The sequence below is a fragment of the Carassius carassius genome, chromosome 4 (assembly GCF_963082965.1).
Source record: "Carassius carassius chromosome 4, fCarCar2.1, whole genome shotgun sequence".
NCBI classification, from domain to species: Eukaryota; Metazoa; Chordata; class Actinopteri; order Cypriniformes; family Cyprinidae; genus Carassius; species Carassius carassius.
The window spans coordinates 20,294,153-20,307,580 of record NC_081758.1 but is presented as its reverse complement, the minus strand read 5'-3'; the positions used below and the strand labels follow the sequence as shown (position 1 = coordinate 20,307,580).

The window sequence follows — 13,428 nt, the reverse complement described above, 5'->3', positions numbered from 1 at the left end:
AGATAGATAGATAGATAGATAGATAGATAGATAGATAGATAGATAGATAGATAGATAGATAGATAGATAGATAGATAGATAGATAGATAGATAGATAGATTATGGTTGTTATATTCAGTGTTGGGAAGGTTACTTTGGAAATGTAATAGGTTACAGATTACAAGTTACCCTGTTTAAAATGTAATAGTAGTGTAACTTTTTCAACTACTTTATTAAAGTAATGTAACTAATTACTTTTGAGTACTTTTTGATTACTTTTCTAAATTTTGGAAAGTTAAAGAATAATAAATAAAAGCATATACATCAACTCAAATACAGTTATCTAATAAGCATGTGACGTATTCTGTGTACTAAACTCCTGAAACATTGGTGTTTTTTTGAAACTGCTGTCTCTGTATATGATGATAGTTTTCTCAAAATAAGTAAAATGCACATGAAGTGACACAGAGCAGTTCAAGAAATTATGTTTATGTGCTCGTGTACTCCTATATTGAGGCGGCAGAGGTTGAAAACACTGCGAGCTTCAGTAGGCCTCTGTGTAGTAAATGAAACCATGTCTTTGCCATTAATTTACAGGAGGGGCGGACTGGGAAAAAAATTCAGACTGGAAAATTCAAACTCATACAAACAAATTCATGGACAAAACTATTTTTTGTATGGACCTGACATAAAAAAGGTTTAAATCTTTAATTTGGGGACATGCAAAATAATTAAAAGTTCTCTCCTGAACTGCACCTTCACTTCCATTTTTCACTTCAGTCTCTTTATTTTGCCCTGTTATCCATCTCTCTCATGACTTTAATACTCAAGATTGAACAAAACTATACTTTACAATACAATACTCTACAATACTACAATCTTTATAGAAAAATCCTAATACTGTACACGAGTCATGTTTTTCCCTTACAAAAAATTACCATGCTTTTATTAGCCTATATAAAAGTAAAATAACCTTGTTTTTTTTTTTTTTTTGCAAATGGATTTGTATTTATTTTTAAATAAATACATTTGTAAAACAATTTTAAATTTTTGGTTATCACAGTTAAACAATATTAACCATTTTCTCTGGATTTATAGTTAAATATTAAAATGTTCATTTTCGTAAGGGTTGTGTTGTTGTCTGTCATAGTTCCCCCTAAACCTATAAAAAAATAAAAATTCAGCTAAATTACTACTGTAACATTTCAACAGATAATAATGATGTCCTTTATATAGTATTTTGAGTGATGACTGATGAGCAACGTGCTGCTGCTTGATTAAATAAATAAAAAACAAAGACAAAAAAGCATCTTTACAGATGAAACTGACCTGAAACCCTGAACAGTAGTTCTGCTTCTCTGCTCCAGCAGTCCACTCTATTCTATTCTATTCTATTCTATTCTATTCTAACGCATTCTCATCCCAAGGCGTCATATACTGACACTCTTGACATTTCGTCAACATCCTACGCATATGGCACCCTCTAGCGTCAATATGAGACACAGATTATGGGTTAAGGTTAGGGTTAGGGTTAGGGTTAGGGTTAGACCGCTAGGAGGCGCCTTCTGGCCCATTTTTATCTGCTTCTAATATTGACGCTAGAGGGTGCCATGTGCGTAGGATGTTGACTAAATGTCAAGAGTGCCAGTATATGACGCCTTGGGATGAGAACGGGCTGTCTATTCTATTCTATTCTCTCTCTCTCTCTCGCATTGATTACTCTGATCCAAACCGTTTGGCGGAGGCGCGGAGAGCGCGCGAGTCATGACTAACAATTCATGATTTATTAGAGATTTAATTATCAAATGGCGGATTCGCAAATGATCGCTTTAGTACATTCAGCAGGCTATTATACAATAATGATATTACATAGTGGGGCAAAATCGGCTGCCAGGCCACCGGGAATTGTCCCGGTTCTCCCGGTGTCCAGTCCTTGCCTGATTTCCACAGACACGCGGAATGTGCAGGAGTCATACTGTATATTGCATTTTTGGGGCTTTATATTTACAGACACTAGTCGATGTCATGTTTTGATTCAAGTGTACTGACCTACTTTTGATTTAGTCATCCAAAATGTGGCATATTCCGTCCGCGTTAGGCATTCCGTTTTTATGACTGGATTCTACGAACCAGACTGTATTTCCGCATCCCGGAAATTATTAGTGCGGTATGTCTCAGAATAATCAGTGCAATTTGGGAAAGAAATCAGTTAAATCTGTATGTGGATATGTGTAAATATTCAAATGTAATCCCCTTTGTAATCGTAAAAAATTTCATAAGTAACTGTAATTTAATTACTCATTTTTTCTTAGTAACTGTAACTAATTACAGTTACAATAATTTTGTAATTAAATTACGTAACGCCGTTACATGTAACTAGTTACTCCCCAACACTGGTTATATTTTAACACATCAGTGTAATATTGATCAGAATGTCTAGACTATATTTCTCCACAGCGCCCCCCTCAGGTGGACAGCTAGCGGTCTCATTACCGAGAGCCCCGCTCCATCTACATTGTTACAATCCTCCCATTTCCTGCAACACACTTCCATGTCTCGCGTGAAGGGTATGCTGTTTTATTGCTTCACACTGGATCGTACCTGCTGCCTGAACATTTACAACGATGGAAACATGAAGGTAAGCTACTTTTATAGGCTTTTATCAAAGTAATAAACATGTTACCGGTGAGAGCATACTATACTCTGTTAGACCGTGTGAGTAATGAAGGAATAGCTACGCCAGGTTTCTCTAACGATATGAAAGATACAAGGGAGGGCGTAGGTTTAATGAAACTGCCACTTTACGTGAGGTGTCAACCGCCAATTTCCCAGTGTAATTCGGTAATCATTCCGTGGTGAGTGAACACAGGGGTACGTATTAAGAGCAGACACACACACACACACACACACACACACACACACACACACACTGAACAGCGCTGTTCACTTGGCAACGCCGAGTGCCGTAGACGCCTTAACAAAACCGCTGCTACCTTTCTCCCGTGTGGGCTTGACTAGTTTCTACCCACCGGTTAAATCACTCTGAGCGCACACAAACACTAGCTGACATGCGGTGAGTGTGGTCAGGGTCTCAGAAGAGGTTTTTACATGAGTCGTGAAGACATAGAGCGTTTTTACGCACGACACGCGCGTTTTTCCTCACGCGTCTCTCTCTCTCTCCGCAGAGCGAATATGAAAGGGGTTCGCCGCAAACTGTCATTAGGTTGACAGAGGTGGGGTGCTGATTTGGGAATCCCGGAGAGCTGGAAGCGCCCAGGAGCACCATGACCGTGTTCAACCAGGAGAATGTGGAGGATTATTACGAGATAGGAGACGAGCTCGGGAGGTAGGTGATGGGTTTCACACCAGATTTTGGACGTGAGGTGAATTTTATTTTATTTATTTTAGTTAGTTATTTCAGGTTTATTAGGGCATTGTTTTTATGAATAGCAGAAGTCTCCCAATTTACATGAATTATCTCTATACATTTCTTAAACAGCTATTTTATTGTGATTAACTTATAAAAATTAATTGTTCAGAAAGTTTTTTTTTTCAGTCATGCCATAGATGAACCATTTTAGCATCCACAAAGAACATTTCAGTGAACAGTTCTTAAAAGAACATTTTAATAAACTGCCTTTTTTTCCCCGCAATAAAAAATTATTTGTTATATTCCATTTTTGAAGAGTGAAGTGAAGAATGAACACCATCTAAGGTTGTTCAATCAGAATGCATAAGTCAGCTTTAAGATATAAGATGGTTCATATGTCTCTCAGGGTTAGCTGTACTACTAAAAAAAGTACCTAAAAAAACGTGGTATTACCCCATGTTATCACAGCATGGTAATTCCATGGTATTCTTTGAAGTAGCTTAAGCTGCCATTCAGGTACCATTCGTGGTATATATCTTAAATGTCACAATTATTGTACCTTGGTACCTCCACAGTACTTGTTGTCTTGTGTCTTGCCTTGTGCTTGTCCACAGAGTTGTTGATTGTGTGGTCTCAAATAATTATCGGGTGTCCCAAACCCTCCTGGAGCCTGAAATATCACTGGTTGTCACTGTAGGCAGATGTTCTTGCATTCCTAGTTGTAATGATCTTTAATGGCATTTATTGATTAATGGGGCTCAGATGGTTGTGAATCTCCACTGTGTAGATTTCTCTTCTGGGAGTCCTACTTAACAGGTTGATCATGATAAATTGGATTATCCTGCTATGCTGAGATGCCGCAACAATTACATTTTTACTCTAGAATTTGGCTGTTAAAGACATCCAGTCAGCAATTGATTTCATTTCACAGCGCATCACAACTGATCAACGTGTGGTCACACTATACTGTTTGTTTTATTTACTTCCGTTTACATGCATGCGAATGCTGGAGACTATAATTGCAAGTTTATGTGAAGAAGCTTCACATTTTGCTACATTCTAAATTCAAATTTGATGAGCTCTAACCTGTAAATTTGTATGACGTTTAGATGTGACGCATAGGATATTGATATATCGCTGCCTGACCTCTGAGCTGAATTAAAAGAAAACAAAGTTTAAAGTTGCAGTGAAAGTTGGGTTCATTATTTTTTGTTATATGTTGAGTTATTTAAAAAAAAAAAATTGTTTTATGTGTGTGACATCATATCACAGCCGCTGCGGTGTCCAGCTGTCTGCAGAATTGTCACATGCTCAAAATCTAGTGTGACTGCCACTTAAGGCTTTGCTTTAGAGTTTGTGGTGGTCCTTTTACTCCTGAAATATCAGCTGTGTAACATTTCACCACTGGTGGTCAAGAGATAGACGTTCTTTTTGAACTGGGTTTCATGAGAATGCAGCTTCTTGGATTCCCATTGTCTGCTGTGTGTGCGGGCGATAAATCACCACACAGATAGGAATGAGTCTGCTTTTTGTGTGGGTTGTGGGAAATCGTCCTCTTTTGTATTTAAGAAAAATATTTTTTGTGTTAGTGCTCATGTAACAGTCTATAGGATGCCCACGATCAGTGAAATTGATTGCATAATGCGTAAACATACTGAGGGGACTTCGAATTGAATGTTCTAAGATGTTCTTGTCATTGGCTCCTGAGGGATGACGGCATCTTTCAGTTTTTCTGATTACATAATTGACTCAGTGACTGCAAAGCTGACTAGCTTACTCCAGTTTTTGCTGAATTAAACTGCTTTTGTTTAATAAGGAAGGTAGGAAGCAGTGTTATTTTTTCACTTAGGGTTTTTCAAAATAATTGCATTTGTAAAATCCTGTTTATTTGCATATTCATGAATATTGATTTAATATTTGAGTCTGGACAGGTTTTAATTGACAGTTACCTGTTTTAACTATTTAACTATGCATGATCTGTTCTTTATTTATTGGTAATCTTTGTCATTTGAATGTTAATTGAAGACAACTACTTTAAATAATTGTGATGACAATTTTTTCTATGCTGTCATTGAATTTTTATTCACATGTGAAATGGCATTTTACATATTCAAAATTATTTGAATAGTATTGAAGACAAAACATTTGAATATTATGGCCTCACCATGACAACTATATGTCTATCAAGAGTAGCCAATCCCACTATTGACATAAAACAATGAATGTATTGATGCTTGTTGAAGGAATCTATGACCCTGCATACAAAAAAAAGAGTCTGAAATAAAACAACGGGACTACCAATCAGTGAAGCCCAGCGGCACGTTTTAAGTTTCCTGTTCTGCATAACAAAAATACCCCTTTCCCTCCCCCACTGAACAAAAACTCAAAATCTGAACCAAGAACACCATTCACTGTTCTCAATTCAGCCATTAATTCCTTTACCCTCCTCACCAATATTCAGTGCTTAGATTTGATGCCTAATCAAAATAGTTTAGCATACCCCTCAGCACTGACGCGTTAATTAACCCTGCATCAGACGGTGCTTGTGTGCTACTCTGGCTTTAAGGTTAAACACACAGGCTCTCTTCATGGGGTGTATGACGCTCTTAAGTTAGGATGTTTCTTTATTCTGATGGGAACTGCTCTGGGTGATCCTCACCAGAGTAGGAGGAGCTGTGGACTGTTAGCTAAATTTGAAGCCGGGGACTGCTTTTCATGGATTAACACTATGAGCTGCTTTAACTCAAAGGTGAAGTGTGGTGTTTTTACTCCAATAGTGCCAAAAGAGTCTTCTGAACTAAAAAGGATATTAAAACTTGAAATGTTGCCTTCACAGCTAACGGAAATATGTTTAAGCTGAAGCACTGATTCATATACTATAATAGTAAAGAAATAATACTAAAATAACACTGCCCCACATTTTTCATTGGTTGAAGAAAATGAGATGCCAGGTGCTTTTAAGTACATTAAATATCACTTAACAACTTTTGGACAGGAGTCTGATTGACTGTCTGTTTCATGCGATATGGATACTTTCTAATGATATCTGTGTTCTTCTATTACATTATGTCTCTTAGACTGACTATATGCTTGGCTGCTCTTGGTCTTTCCTGACACTAATTGGTTCTCTTTTGTGTCTGTTTGCTCTGGCTGTGTGTGTGAAAGGGGAGGAGGAGCTTTTTGCTGGATCTCACTATCTCTTCAAGAGGCAGTGATTCTCTGACTGTGTAGTTTTGAAGAGTGTGCTCCAGAGAACTTATTACCCGGACCCTTATGCTAATTAGACTCCTCCAAAAAAAAAGCTGAAATCTCAGGCAGTTTTTAGGACCACTTTAACAATTTCCCCACCCCCCTGTAATGATATGCAGAGTATGCAAGTTGTTTGTTGTTGACCTATATTTGTGCCCCAGTGAAAAGTGTCAGATGGTGCTGGTGCTGAGGTTTGACCAGTGTGGGATATCAACCTTTTTTTGCCCAACAGCCGTGGTGGTTAGTAGCTATATGCCAGATGTTTCCTACCATTGTTTTTCTTGTTTAATATATAACATCCTATTTGAGAAAAATTAACAAATACTGGTCCTATAAGATGTCTCAGATTGGTCTATTTTATTATTATTATTATTTATTATTGTTAATAATTATTATATAAAATAAATAAATGAGCATTTCATATTTATAATACATAATATAAATAAATATATATATATATATATATATATATATATATATATATATACATACAGTACAGACCAAAAGTTTAGACACACCTTCTCATTCAAAGAGTTTTTTTTATTTTCATGACTATGAAAATTGTAGATTCACACTTTTGGTCTGTACTGTATATATATATATATATATATATATATATATATATATATATATATATATATATATATATATATATATACTATATATATATATATATATATATATACTATATATATTATTGCTCATCATTCGTAAATTTGCTACAACCGCTTATTTTTATAATGTATTATATAATGCTAATTTATTTATTTTATATAATAATAATAATTAGCAATAATAATAATAACAGAGCAATCTGAGATATCTTATAGGTCTGGTATTTGTTAATTTTTCCCAAATTGGATTTTAGTGTGGATCTATATATCACGCTGAAGATATCTGCTAGAATGAGTGGCTATGCACACATAGCATCATTCAGAGTGCTCTAGTGCATAAAAGTAGCTTCTCACCCAGCTGTGTGTTCAGTGGGTGAAGTTTGGGTGTCTCTTGTGAAGCCTAATGAGATCTGTGGGGGTGAGAATGTGTATGAGATGAAGATCATTTGTGAGTGAACGTGCCGGGAGGGTCATGGTACACTATAAAGCAATCCTGCTGTGAAGTATTATCCTTGACCAGTGAAGCATGTGTAAGACAAGAGTGAAAGTTTTTTTTTTCCCCTCTGTCTGTCATTTTCTATTTGGCATGGTGAATGCAGCTTTTGAGGTGCAAAATATATTCTCCCCCCAGCATCTAAAACTAACCATCTTTACTGGGCTTCCTGGATAGTACAAAGGTTAAACCAGCCACATCTGACCACAGCATGTTAATCAGTGCCAGTAAGGAGCCATTGTTAGTCACTGACAAAAACATGGCACATTTTATTTTTCCTTTCTGCTGTTGGGGTGAAATAACTGTTTAAACCAAAAGACAGAAGAACTAGGGATGTCAAAGGGATAAAGAACTGTATTTCCATTACCCTTCACAAACTGCACAAATTGACTTTGCAAATTGAAAATACGCTCGGAGGAATCAAATGAATTTCACAAAAACTCCTATATATCTCATGGTTTTTCAGGCAATTCGAAAAAGGAATATAATTTTTTTCTTGCATTTACAGGTCACCTGGCGTACATAAGTCAAATGATTATTCTTTAATTAACTATAATCTCCATTAAACACCCCATACGTGGTTGTTCTCAAATATAAAGGGCTCTCCTTGCCATTAATGCTTAGATAACCCCTTATTTACCTTGCACACGTCTGTGGCACATTATAGCCACTCTAGTCTGCTTGTGTTTATACCAGCCGTGCCATGTCACATTTCAGAAGTGTCCCTAAAACCATGTCTCGATGATCACGGCCCCTCCACTAAGTTGATTAGAGGTTTCGATTTGAAGCAGCGCTGCGCAGACCAATCGGTGTATGACATCAAAACACCGCGAGAGCTCTAGAGAGCAGACGCTCCTTGCTTTTGAATCCTCTCTGTACTTAGATGTCACACAATGATCGGGCTGCACAGCGCTGCTTCAGTTCGAACACACCTAATAACTAGAGCGCATTAGCATCTGTGGTTCATCTGCTCGTTACCGTTAGTCACTACAGCCCTCAGTTGGCTAGCAACTTTGCCTTTGTCACATAAATGCAATTTACAAAGCAGCTTGGTCTCCTTATTTAAACTAAGCTGCTAGGAGGCAGCATCCATTCAGGTTGTAGTGGTATTTGACAGTTTATGAGAGTTGGCAGCTTCAGCGCCGACGGTGGATAAGCCCCCAATGTTTGAGATCTGTAAAACTGCTTATTCTTTCAAGAATTGGTTACCTTATTTTATTTACTTGGCTTTTTTATCATCCATATTTGACTGGGTGGATAATAACACATTTTTCTGTTGTGTGACAAACTCAGAACACATACAGTATTTAATATTGCTTTACACAGACTTTAAAAAAGAATGGCTAAAGTGGTGGCTTTTACGCTTGGAAATTGGCGGAAATAAACCTACCAACATCCATCTGTAAACCTGTAATGAAAACACAGCTAAGGATTGGCTAGTTAGCATGCTAAATCATTAGGGATGCACAATATATTGATACCATGATAGTTACAGGCTAATATTATTATTTTTTTGCATTTACATTTTTTAATTTTTGACAATGGAAATTTAAGTATGCATGCTTGCTTACCCTATATTTACATTTAGAATGCCTTTGCCTTCATCTAACACATTTGAGTGTTTTTCAAAATAAATTTTCCCTTGTGGTTTTTAAAATTGTAGATTTTTAGTCATTAGGCCTATTTGTAATTTAGACAAAATAAATATTTATTCAGTTATTCATCGGTTATTAACCAAAAGATTTAATAGTTGTTGTATTATTGTTTTCAGCCAGAATAGTAAAATCATCGCATCCCTACATTATTCTGCAGTAGACATTTAACACGTGAGAGATCGTTTTGCTTACTTTTCCTAAAATGTTAAAATACATTCACATCACAGCTCAGTATTGTCACTAGTAAAGAACTGTATTTTTCCAGTACCATTAACCAATCAGCATCATCAGCCGTCAGTTTCCTCGTTTGTGGCTTTAAAGTGAAAAGTCCCATGACATTTACAGAATTTACAAATTTGCTTTCTGTCCCAATTTGTATTTGGTTTTTGTTTGTGCGCTGCAGTCATCTGCGAGGGGCTGTCATGCTGTTTTGTCTTTATTTGGTTATTAAAACTTTGTTTGATTGTCCGCCGGTTCCCTCCTCCTCCTCCTTCCCGTGATTGTGAAGTTTTTAATGTGTTACACTGGTGCCGAAGCCCATGAGGAAGGAGGGACGCGCTGCCAAAGATCCCTCGCCGCTGGGGTGAATCTGCGGTGCAATCGAGCAGGGCGAAGGAGTCTGCCATCGAGGATGCTCGAGGCGTGGGCTGGGGTGAGTTGCCGGGGGCACGGACAAACTCACTCCAGCCCACCGCCTCGAGCATCCTCGGCGGCAGACTCCTTCGGGAAGGAGGCGGGAACCGGCGGACAATCAAACGAAATTTTAATAACCAAATAAACACAAAACAGCGCAACAGCCCCTCGCGGACGACTGCCGTGCACAAACAAAAACCAAACACAAAATAAATCCCAGGCCTGGTACTCTCTCGTCCTTCACTGTCGTCGGTCCTCTTTTGTATCCTTCCAATCTCCTCCGTGGGACTCGAGACCGCTGAGTGGAGCAGGTGTCGCTCATTTCCCAATCACTCCACCGTTCCCGTGGCTCTCGGCCCTGCCCCACTCGATATAGCCTACCAACATTAATTATGAACTGCAATATCCTTAGTGTGATTTTCGAATTGCAATTAAGTCCGCGTGCGTTGTGTTTTGAAGCGTGGGCGCACACGAGTTGTAATAACAGTGAAGGTTTCAGAGCGATGTCATTAAAAGGTTAAATCGTTCCGCATTATTAAAGAGAAAAAATCATCCGTTCGAACAATGCACTTTTTTCAGTCCGGAAACGGTTTGTAAAAAGCATATCACATGTACAGGGGGAGCAGGGCACAAACGCAGGGTTAATTGTAACACTACAAGATTTAATCATTTCCACATAACACAATGTACAAAATTTCGCAATATTTCCTTTACGTATCTCTGTTTAGAGAAGTTCAGAATTCTTTTAAAGATATTGCTGAACATTTATTTAACCGTTGCAAAAAATTATTTCTGCCTAAACTAATTGTCATCCAGTTTTTTTTTGTTTTGTTTTTGTTTATTTAAAACGAGACCCATCTGTTTATTATAACTTTTTTACCTATTTCACAACTATTTTAATTTCCAAACTCTTTGCTTCTTGTGCTTTTCTAAAAAAGTGTTGGATTGTGCTCCGTTCTCGCCGACACACACAGAAGGATCATGAATGCATTTTCTGCAACAAAACACAGCAGCGAAGATCACAGTTCACTGGAGTGAGCCTTTTTCTCGTTTTTATGGACACAACATATTTTAACGTCTGTAAACAAAAATTAAACTTAAATATTAGTAGTGGACTAAGTTGTACTCTAAAATAAAATGGTTATTTTTCTTAAATACTTAAATTCTGTCATCAAACTTTTAAGTAAGATAAGGCTTAAAGTAATGTCAACCGTTTCTCAAATATTTTGGTGGGTCGTGAAATAGATTACACTTGTCTAGGTGGGTTGTGGAATGGAAAAGTTTGGGAACCCCTGATTTAAGAGAAACCCGGTCAACAGGAAAATGCTATGAGCTTGGATACAGGCGAGCGTTAATGCGTCATGCAGCTGGTGGCCTGTGTTGGCAAATGTTTACACAATTCAATATGTGTACAATGTGACCTGGCTGCTTTTTGTGCCACTCCTTTTACAGCTGTCTTGCATAGACTGTAAGATTATAATATTCATCTTAATAACATTTGTTATTTCATAATGAGCATGACATAGACTTATTTTCATTTTGAAACCATTCATCATGCCTTTTTTTTAATAATCAAACCTGCTAGAGTCATTGGCACTGTGGGTATTATTAGGTTTTACCATTTAACTGCTGTTTTATTGCATTCACTCACAATAGTTAATGTCCCAGTGTTGTCATACACAAGAGACCCCTTACAGAGTCCAGGAAGTGTTGCTACAGTGGATCATAGTCGCTTAAACGACTTAATTTGCACAGCCAACACTTCTTTATTCATCAGGGCCTGGTTTTACGATGCAGTCATGGTAATGATCTTGAGCATCAGCCATGATGGGGCTATTTGAGATCAAGTGTTAGCATATAAATAATGGGAATTCTCCTCCTGGATCATCATTCTTAATAGCAAACTACTGCATCTTGGTTAGTCAAAGGTGGCTTGACCAAGAGCTGTGAAACAACTTTTCCTCAGAAACATTTGTTAATATTCAGCAATAAATTTGTGTGAAAATGTTATGAATTCTTCTCACAGATCTCACAGCACCAGCACTGTTAATGCTGTTGCTAAGCTACTGGCAAAGTGATGTCGTGGAAGCAATTCAGAATCCTTGTGCTGGATATCGAGTGCTTTTCTTCATATCTTGTAAGCCATTGGCATCGTCTCATCAATCATTTAACTCGTCCTTTAGCATCTTTTTAATTCTTTGTTTTTACTTTAGATAAAGTATTTGACCCTATTTGAAATGCCAAGAGAGGCCTTGTCACAGTTCTTTCATATTGCTGCTAGAAGCCAGTCCAGCGTAGTTAATGCTGGCTAATCACATCCCTAAAAGCTATAATTTATCATAATTATTCTTTTATGGAGGGGGTTGAGCTACTGTATCCTCAGTTACTGTTAAGATGTCAATAGTGAGGCCGCAGAATGTGCTTTCAACACTCATGTCTTGACAGTAAGCAGTACTTGTCGAAACCAGGTGAATGTCAGTTTCTGTCTACATTAGGGCATTTGGAAGATAAGGCCTACAGCAGATTCCAGGTCTCCTCCCCTGGGTTGCTATGGGAACCGCCCATTTATCTGGTTCTTTCCAGGCGTAGCTATCAGTTAGACTCGGTCATCTGTAGGGGCTTCCTCCATTAGCAACGCTTCCCCAAACAAGCTCTGACTGACTAAATGTTTGACACAAAGAGAAGAAGTCCTTCATGCACATGGGAGATGGCCAATTAATCAGACAATGCTGCTTTTCTGATTGGTTACACTGTTTTGATTGAATTCTAAATGTGAGCTTGTGTTTTAGCTGGATTTTGAGGACTCGAGTAGTAATGGCTACTTCAGACCATGTCGTACACATTTGCCTCCTCACACAATGTGTGCTTTGTGTCTTTAACTCTTCTGGAAAGGACAAAATTACATTCCACTCACATGTCAGATGCCTTTCTGGACAAATAAAGTGTCCCACCCTTGCTCATTTTTACAGATTACCAAGGCTGCATTTATTTGATAAAAAAAATAAAAAAAATAAAAACAGTAATATTGTGAAATATTTTTGCTATTTAAAATAATACTTAATGGCCTGGTTTCATAGACAGGGCTTAGCCTAAACCAGGATTAGGCCATAGTTCAATTAGGATATTTAAGTAATTTTTATAAACATGCCTTAGAAAAAAACATTACTCGTGTGCATCTTGAGACAAAACAAAGGCACTGATATATTTTAAGATCAATCAGTACAAGTTTCTTTCATTTGAAACAACTCAGACTTGCATTTTAGTCTAGGACTAGGCTTAAGCCTTGTCTGTGAAACCGGGGGTATATATTTTAAAATTAAATTAATTTCTGTGATGACAAAGCTGAATTTTCAGCAGCCTTCAGTGTCACGTGATCCTTCAGAAACCATTCCAATATGCTGATTTAAAGCTTTTAAAGATTTTTATTATTATCAA

General features: G+C 37.4%; 1 protein-coding gene across 2 annotated transcripts in view; it reads left to right on the top strand.

Annotated features, from left to right (window-relative positions):
- Window positions 1-2,478: 2,478 nt before the first annotated feature.
- LOC132139415 (death-associated protein kinase 1-like) overlaps window positions 2,479-13,428 on the top strand; it is a 68,566-nt gene continuing 57,616 nt past the window's right edge. Inside the window, exons 1-2 of one of the 2 annotated variants that reach the window (XM_059547770.1) lie at window positions 2,479-2,617; window positions 3,165-3,325. In XM_059547770.1, the coding sequence (XP_059403753.1) occupies window positions 3,264-3,325 (62 nt within the window). In that variant the 5' untranslated portion in view covers window positions 2,479-2,617; window positions 3,165-3,263. Of the gene's footprint in view, window positions 2,618-2,669; window positions 3,053-3,164; window positions 3,326-13,428 lie in introns of those variants that run through there. The other variant, XM_059547762.1, reaches the window with a different exon arrangement.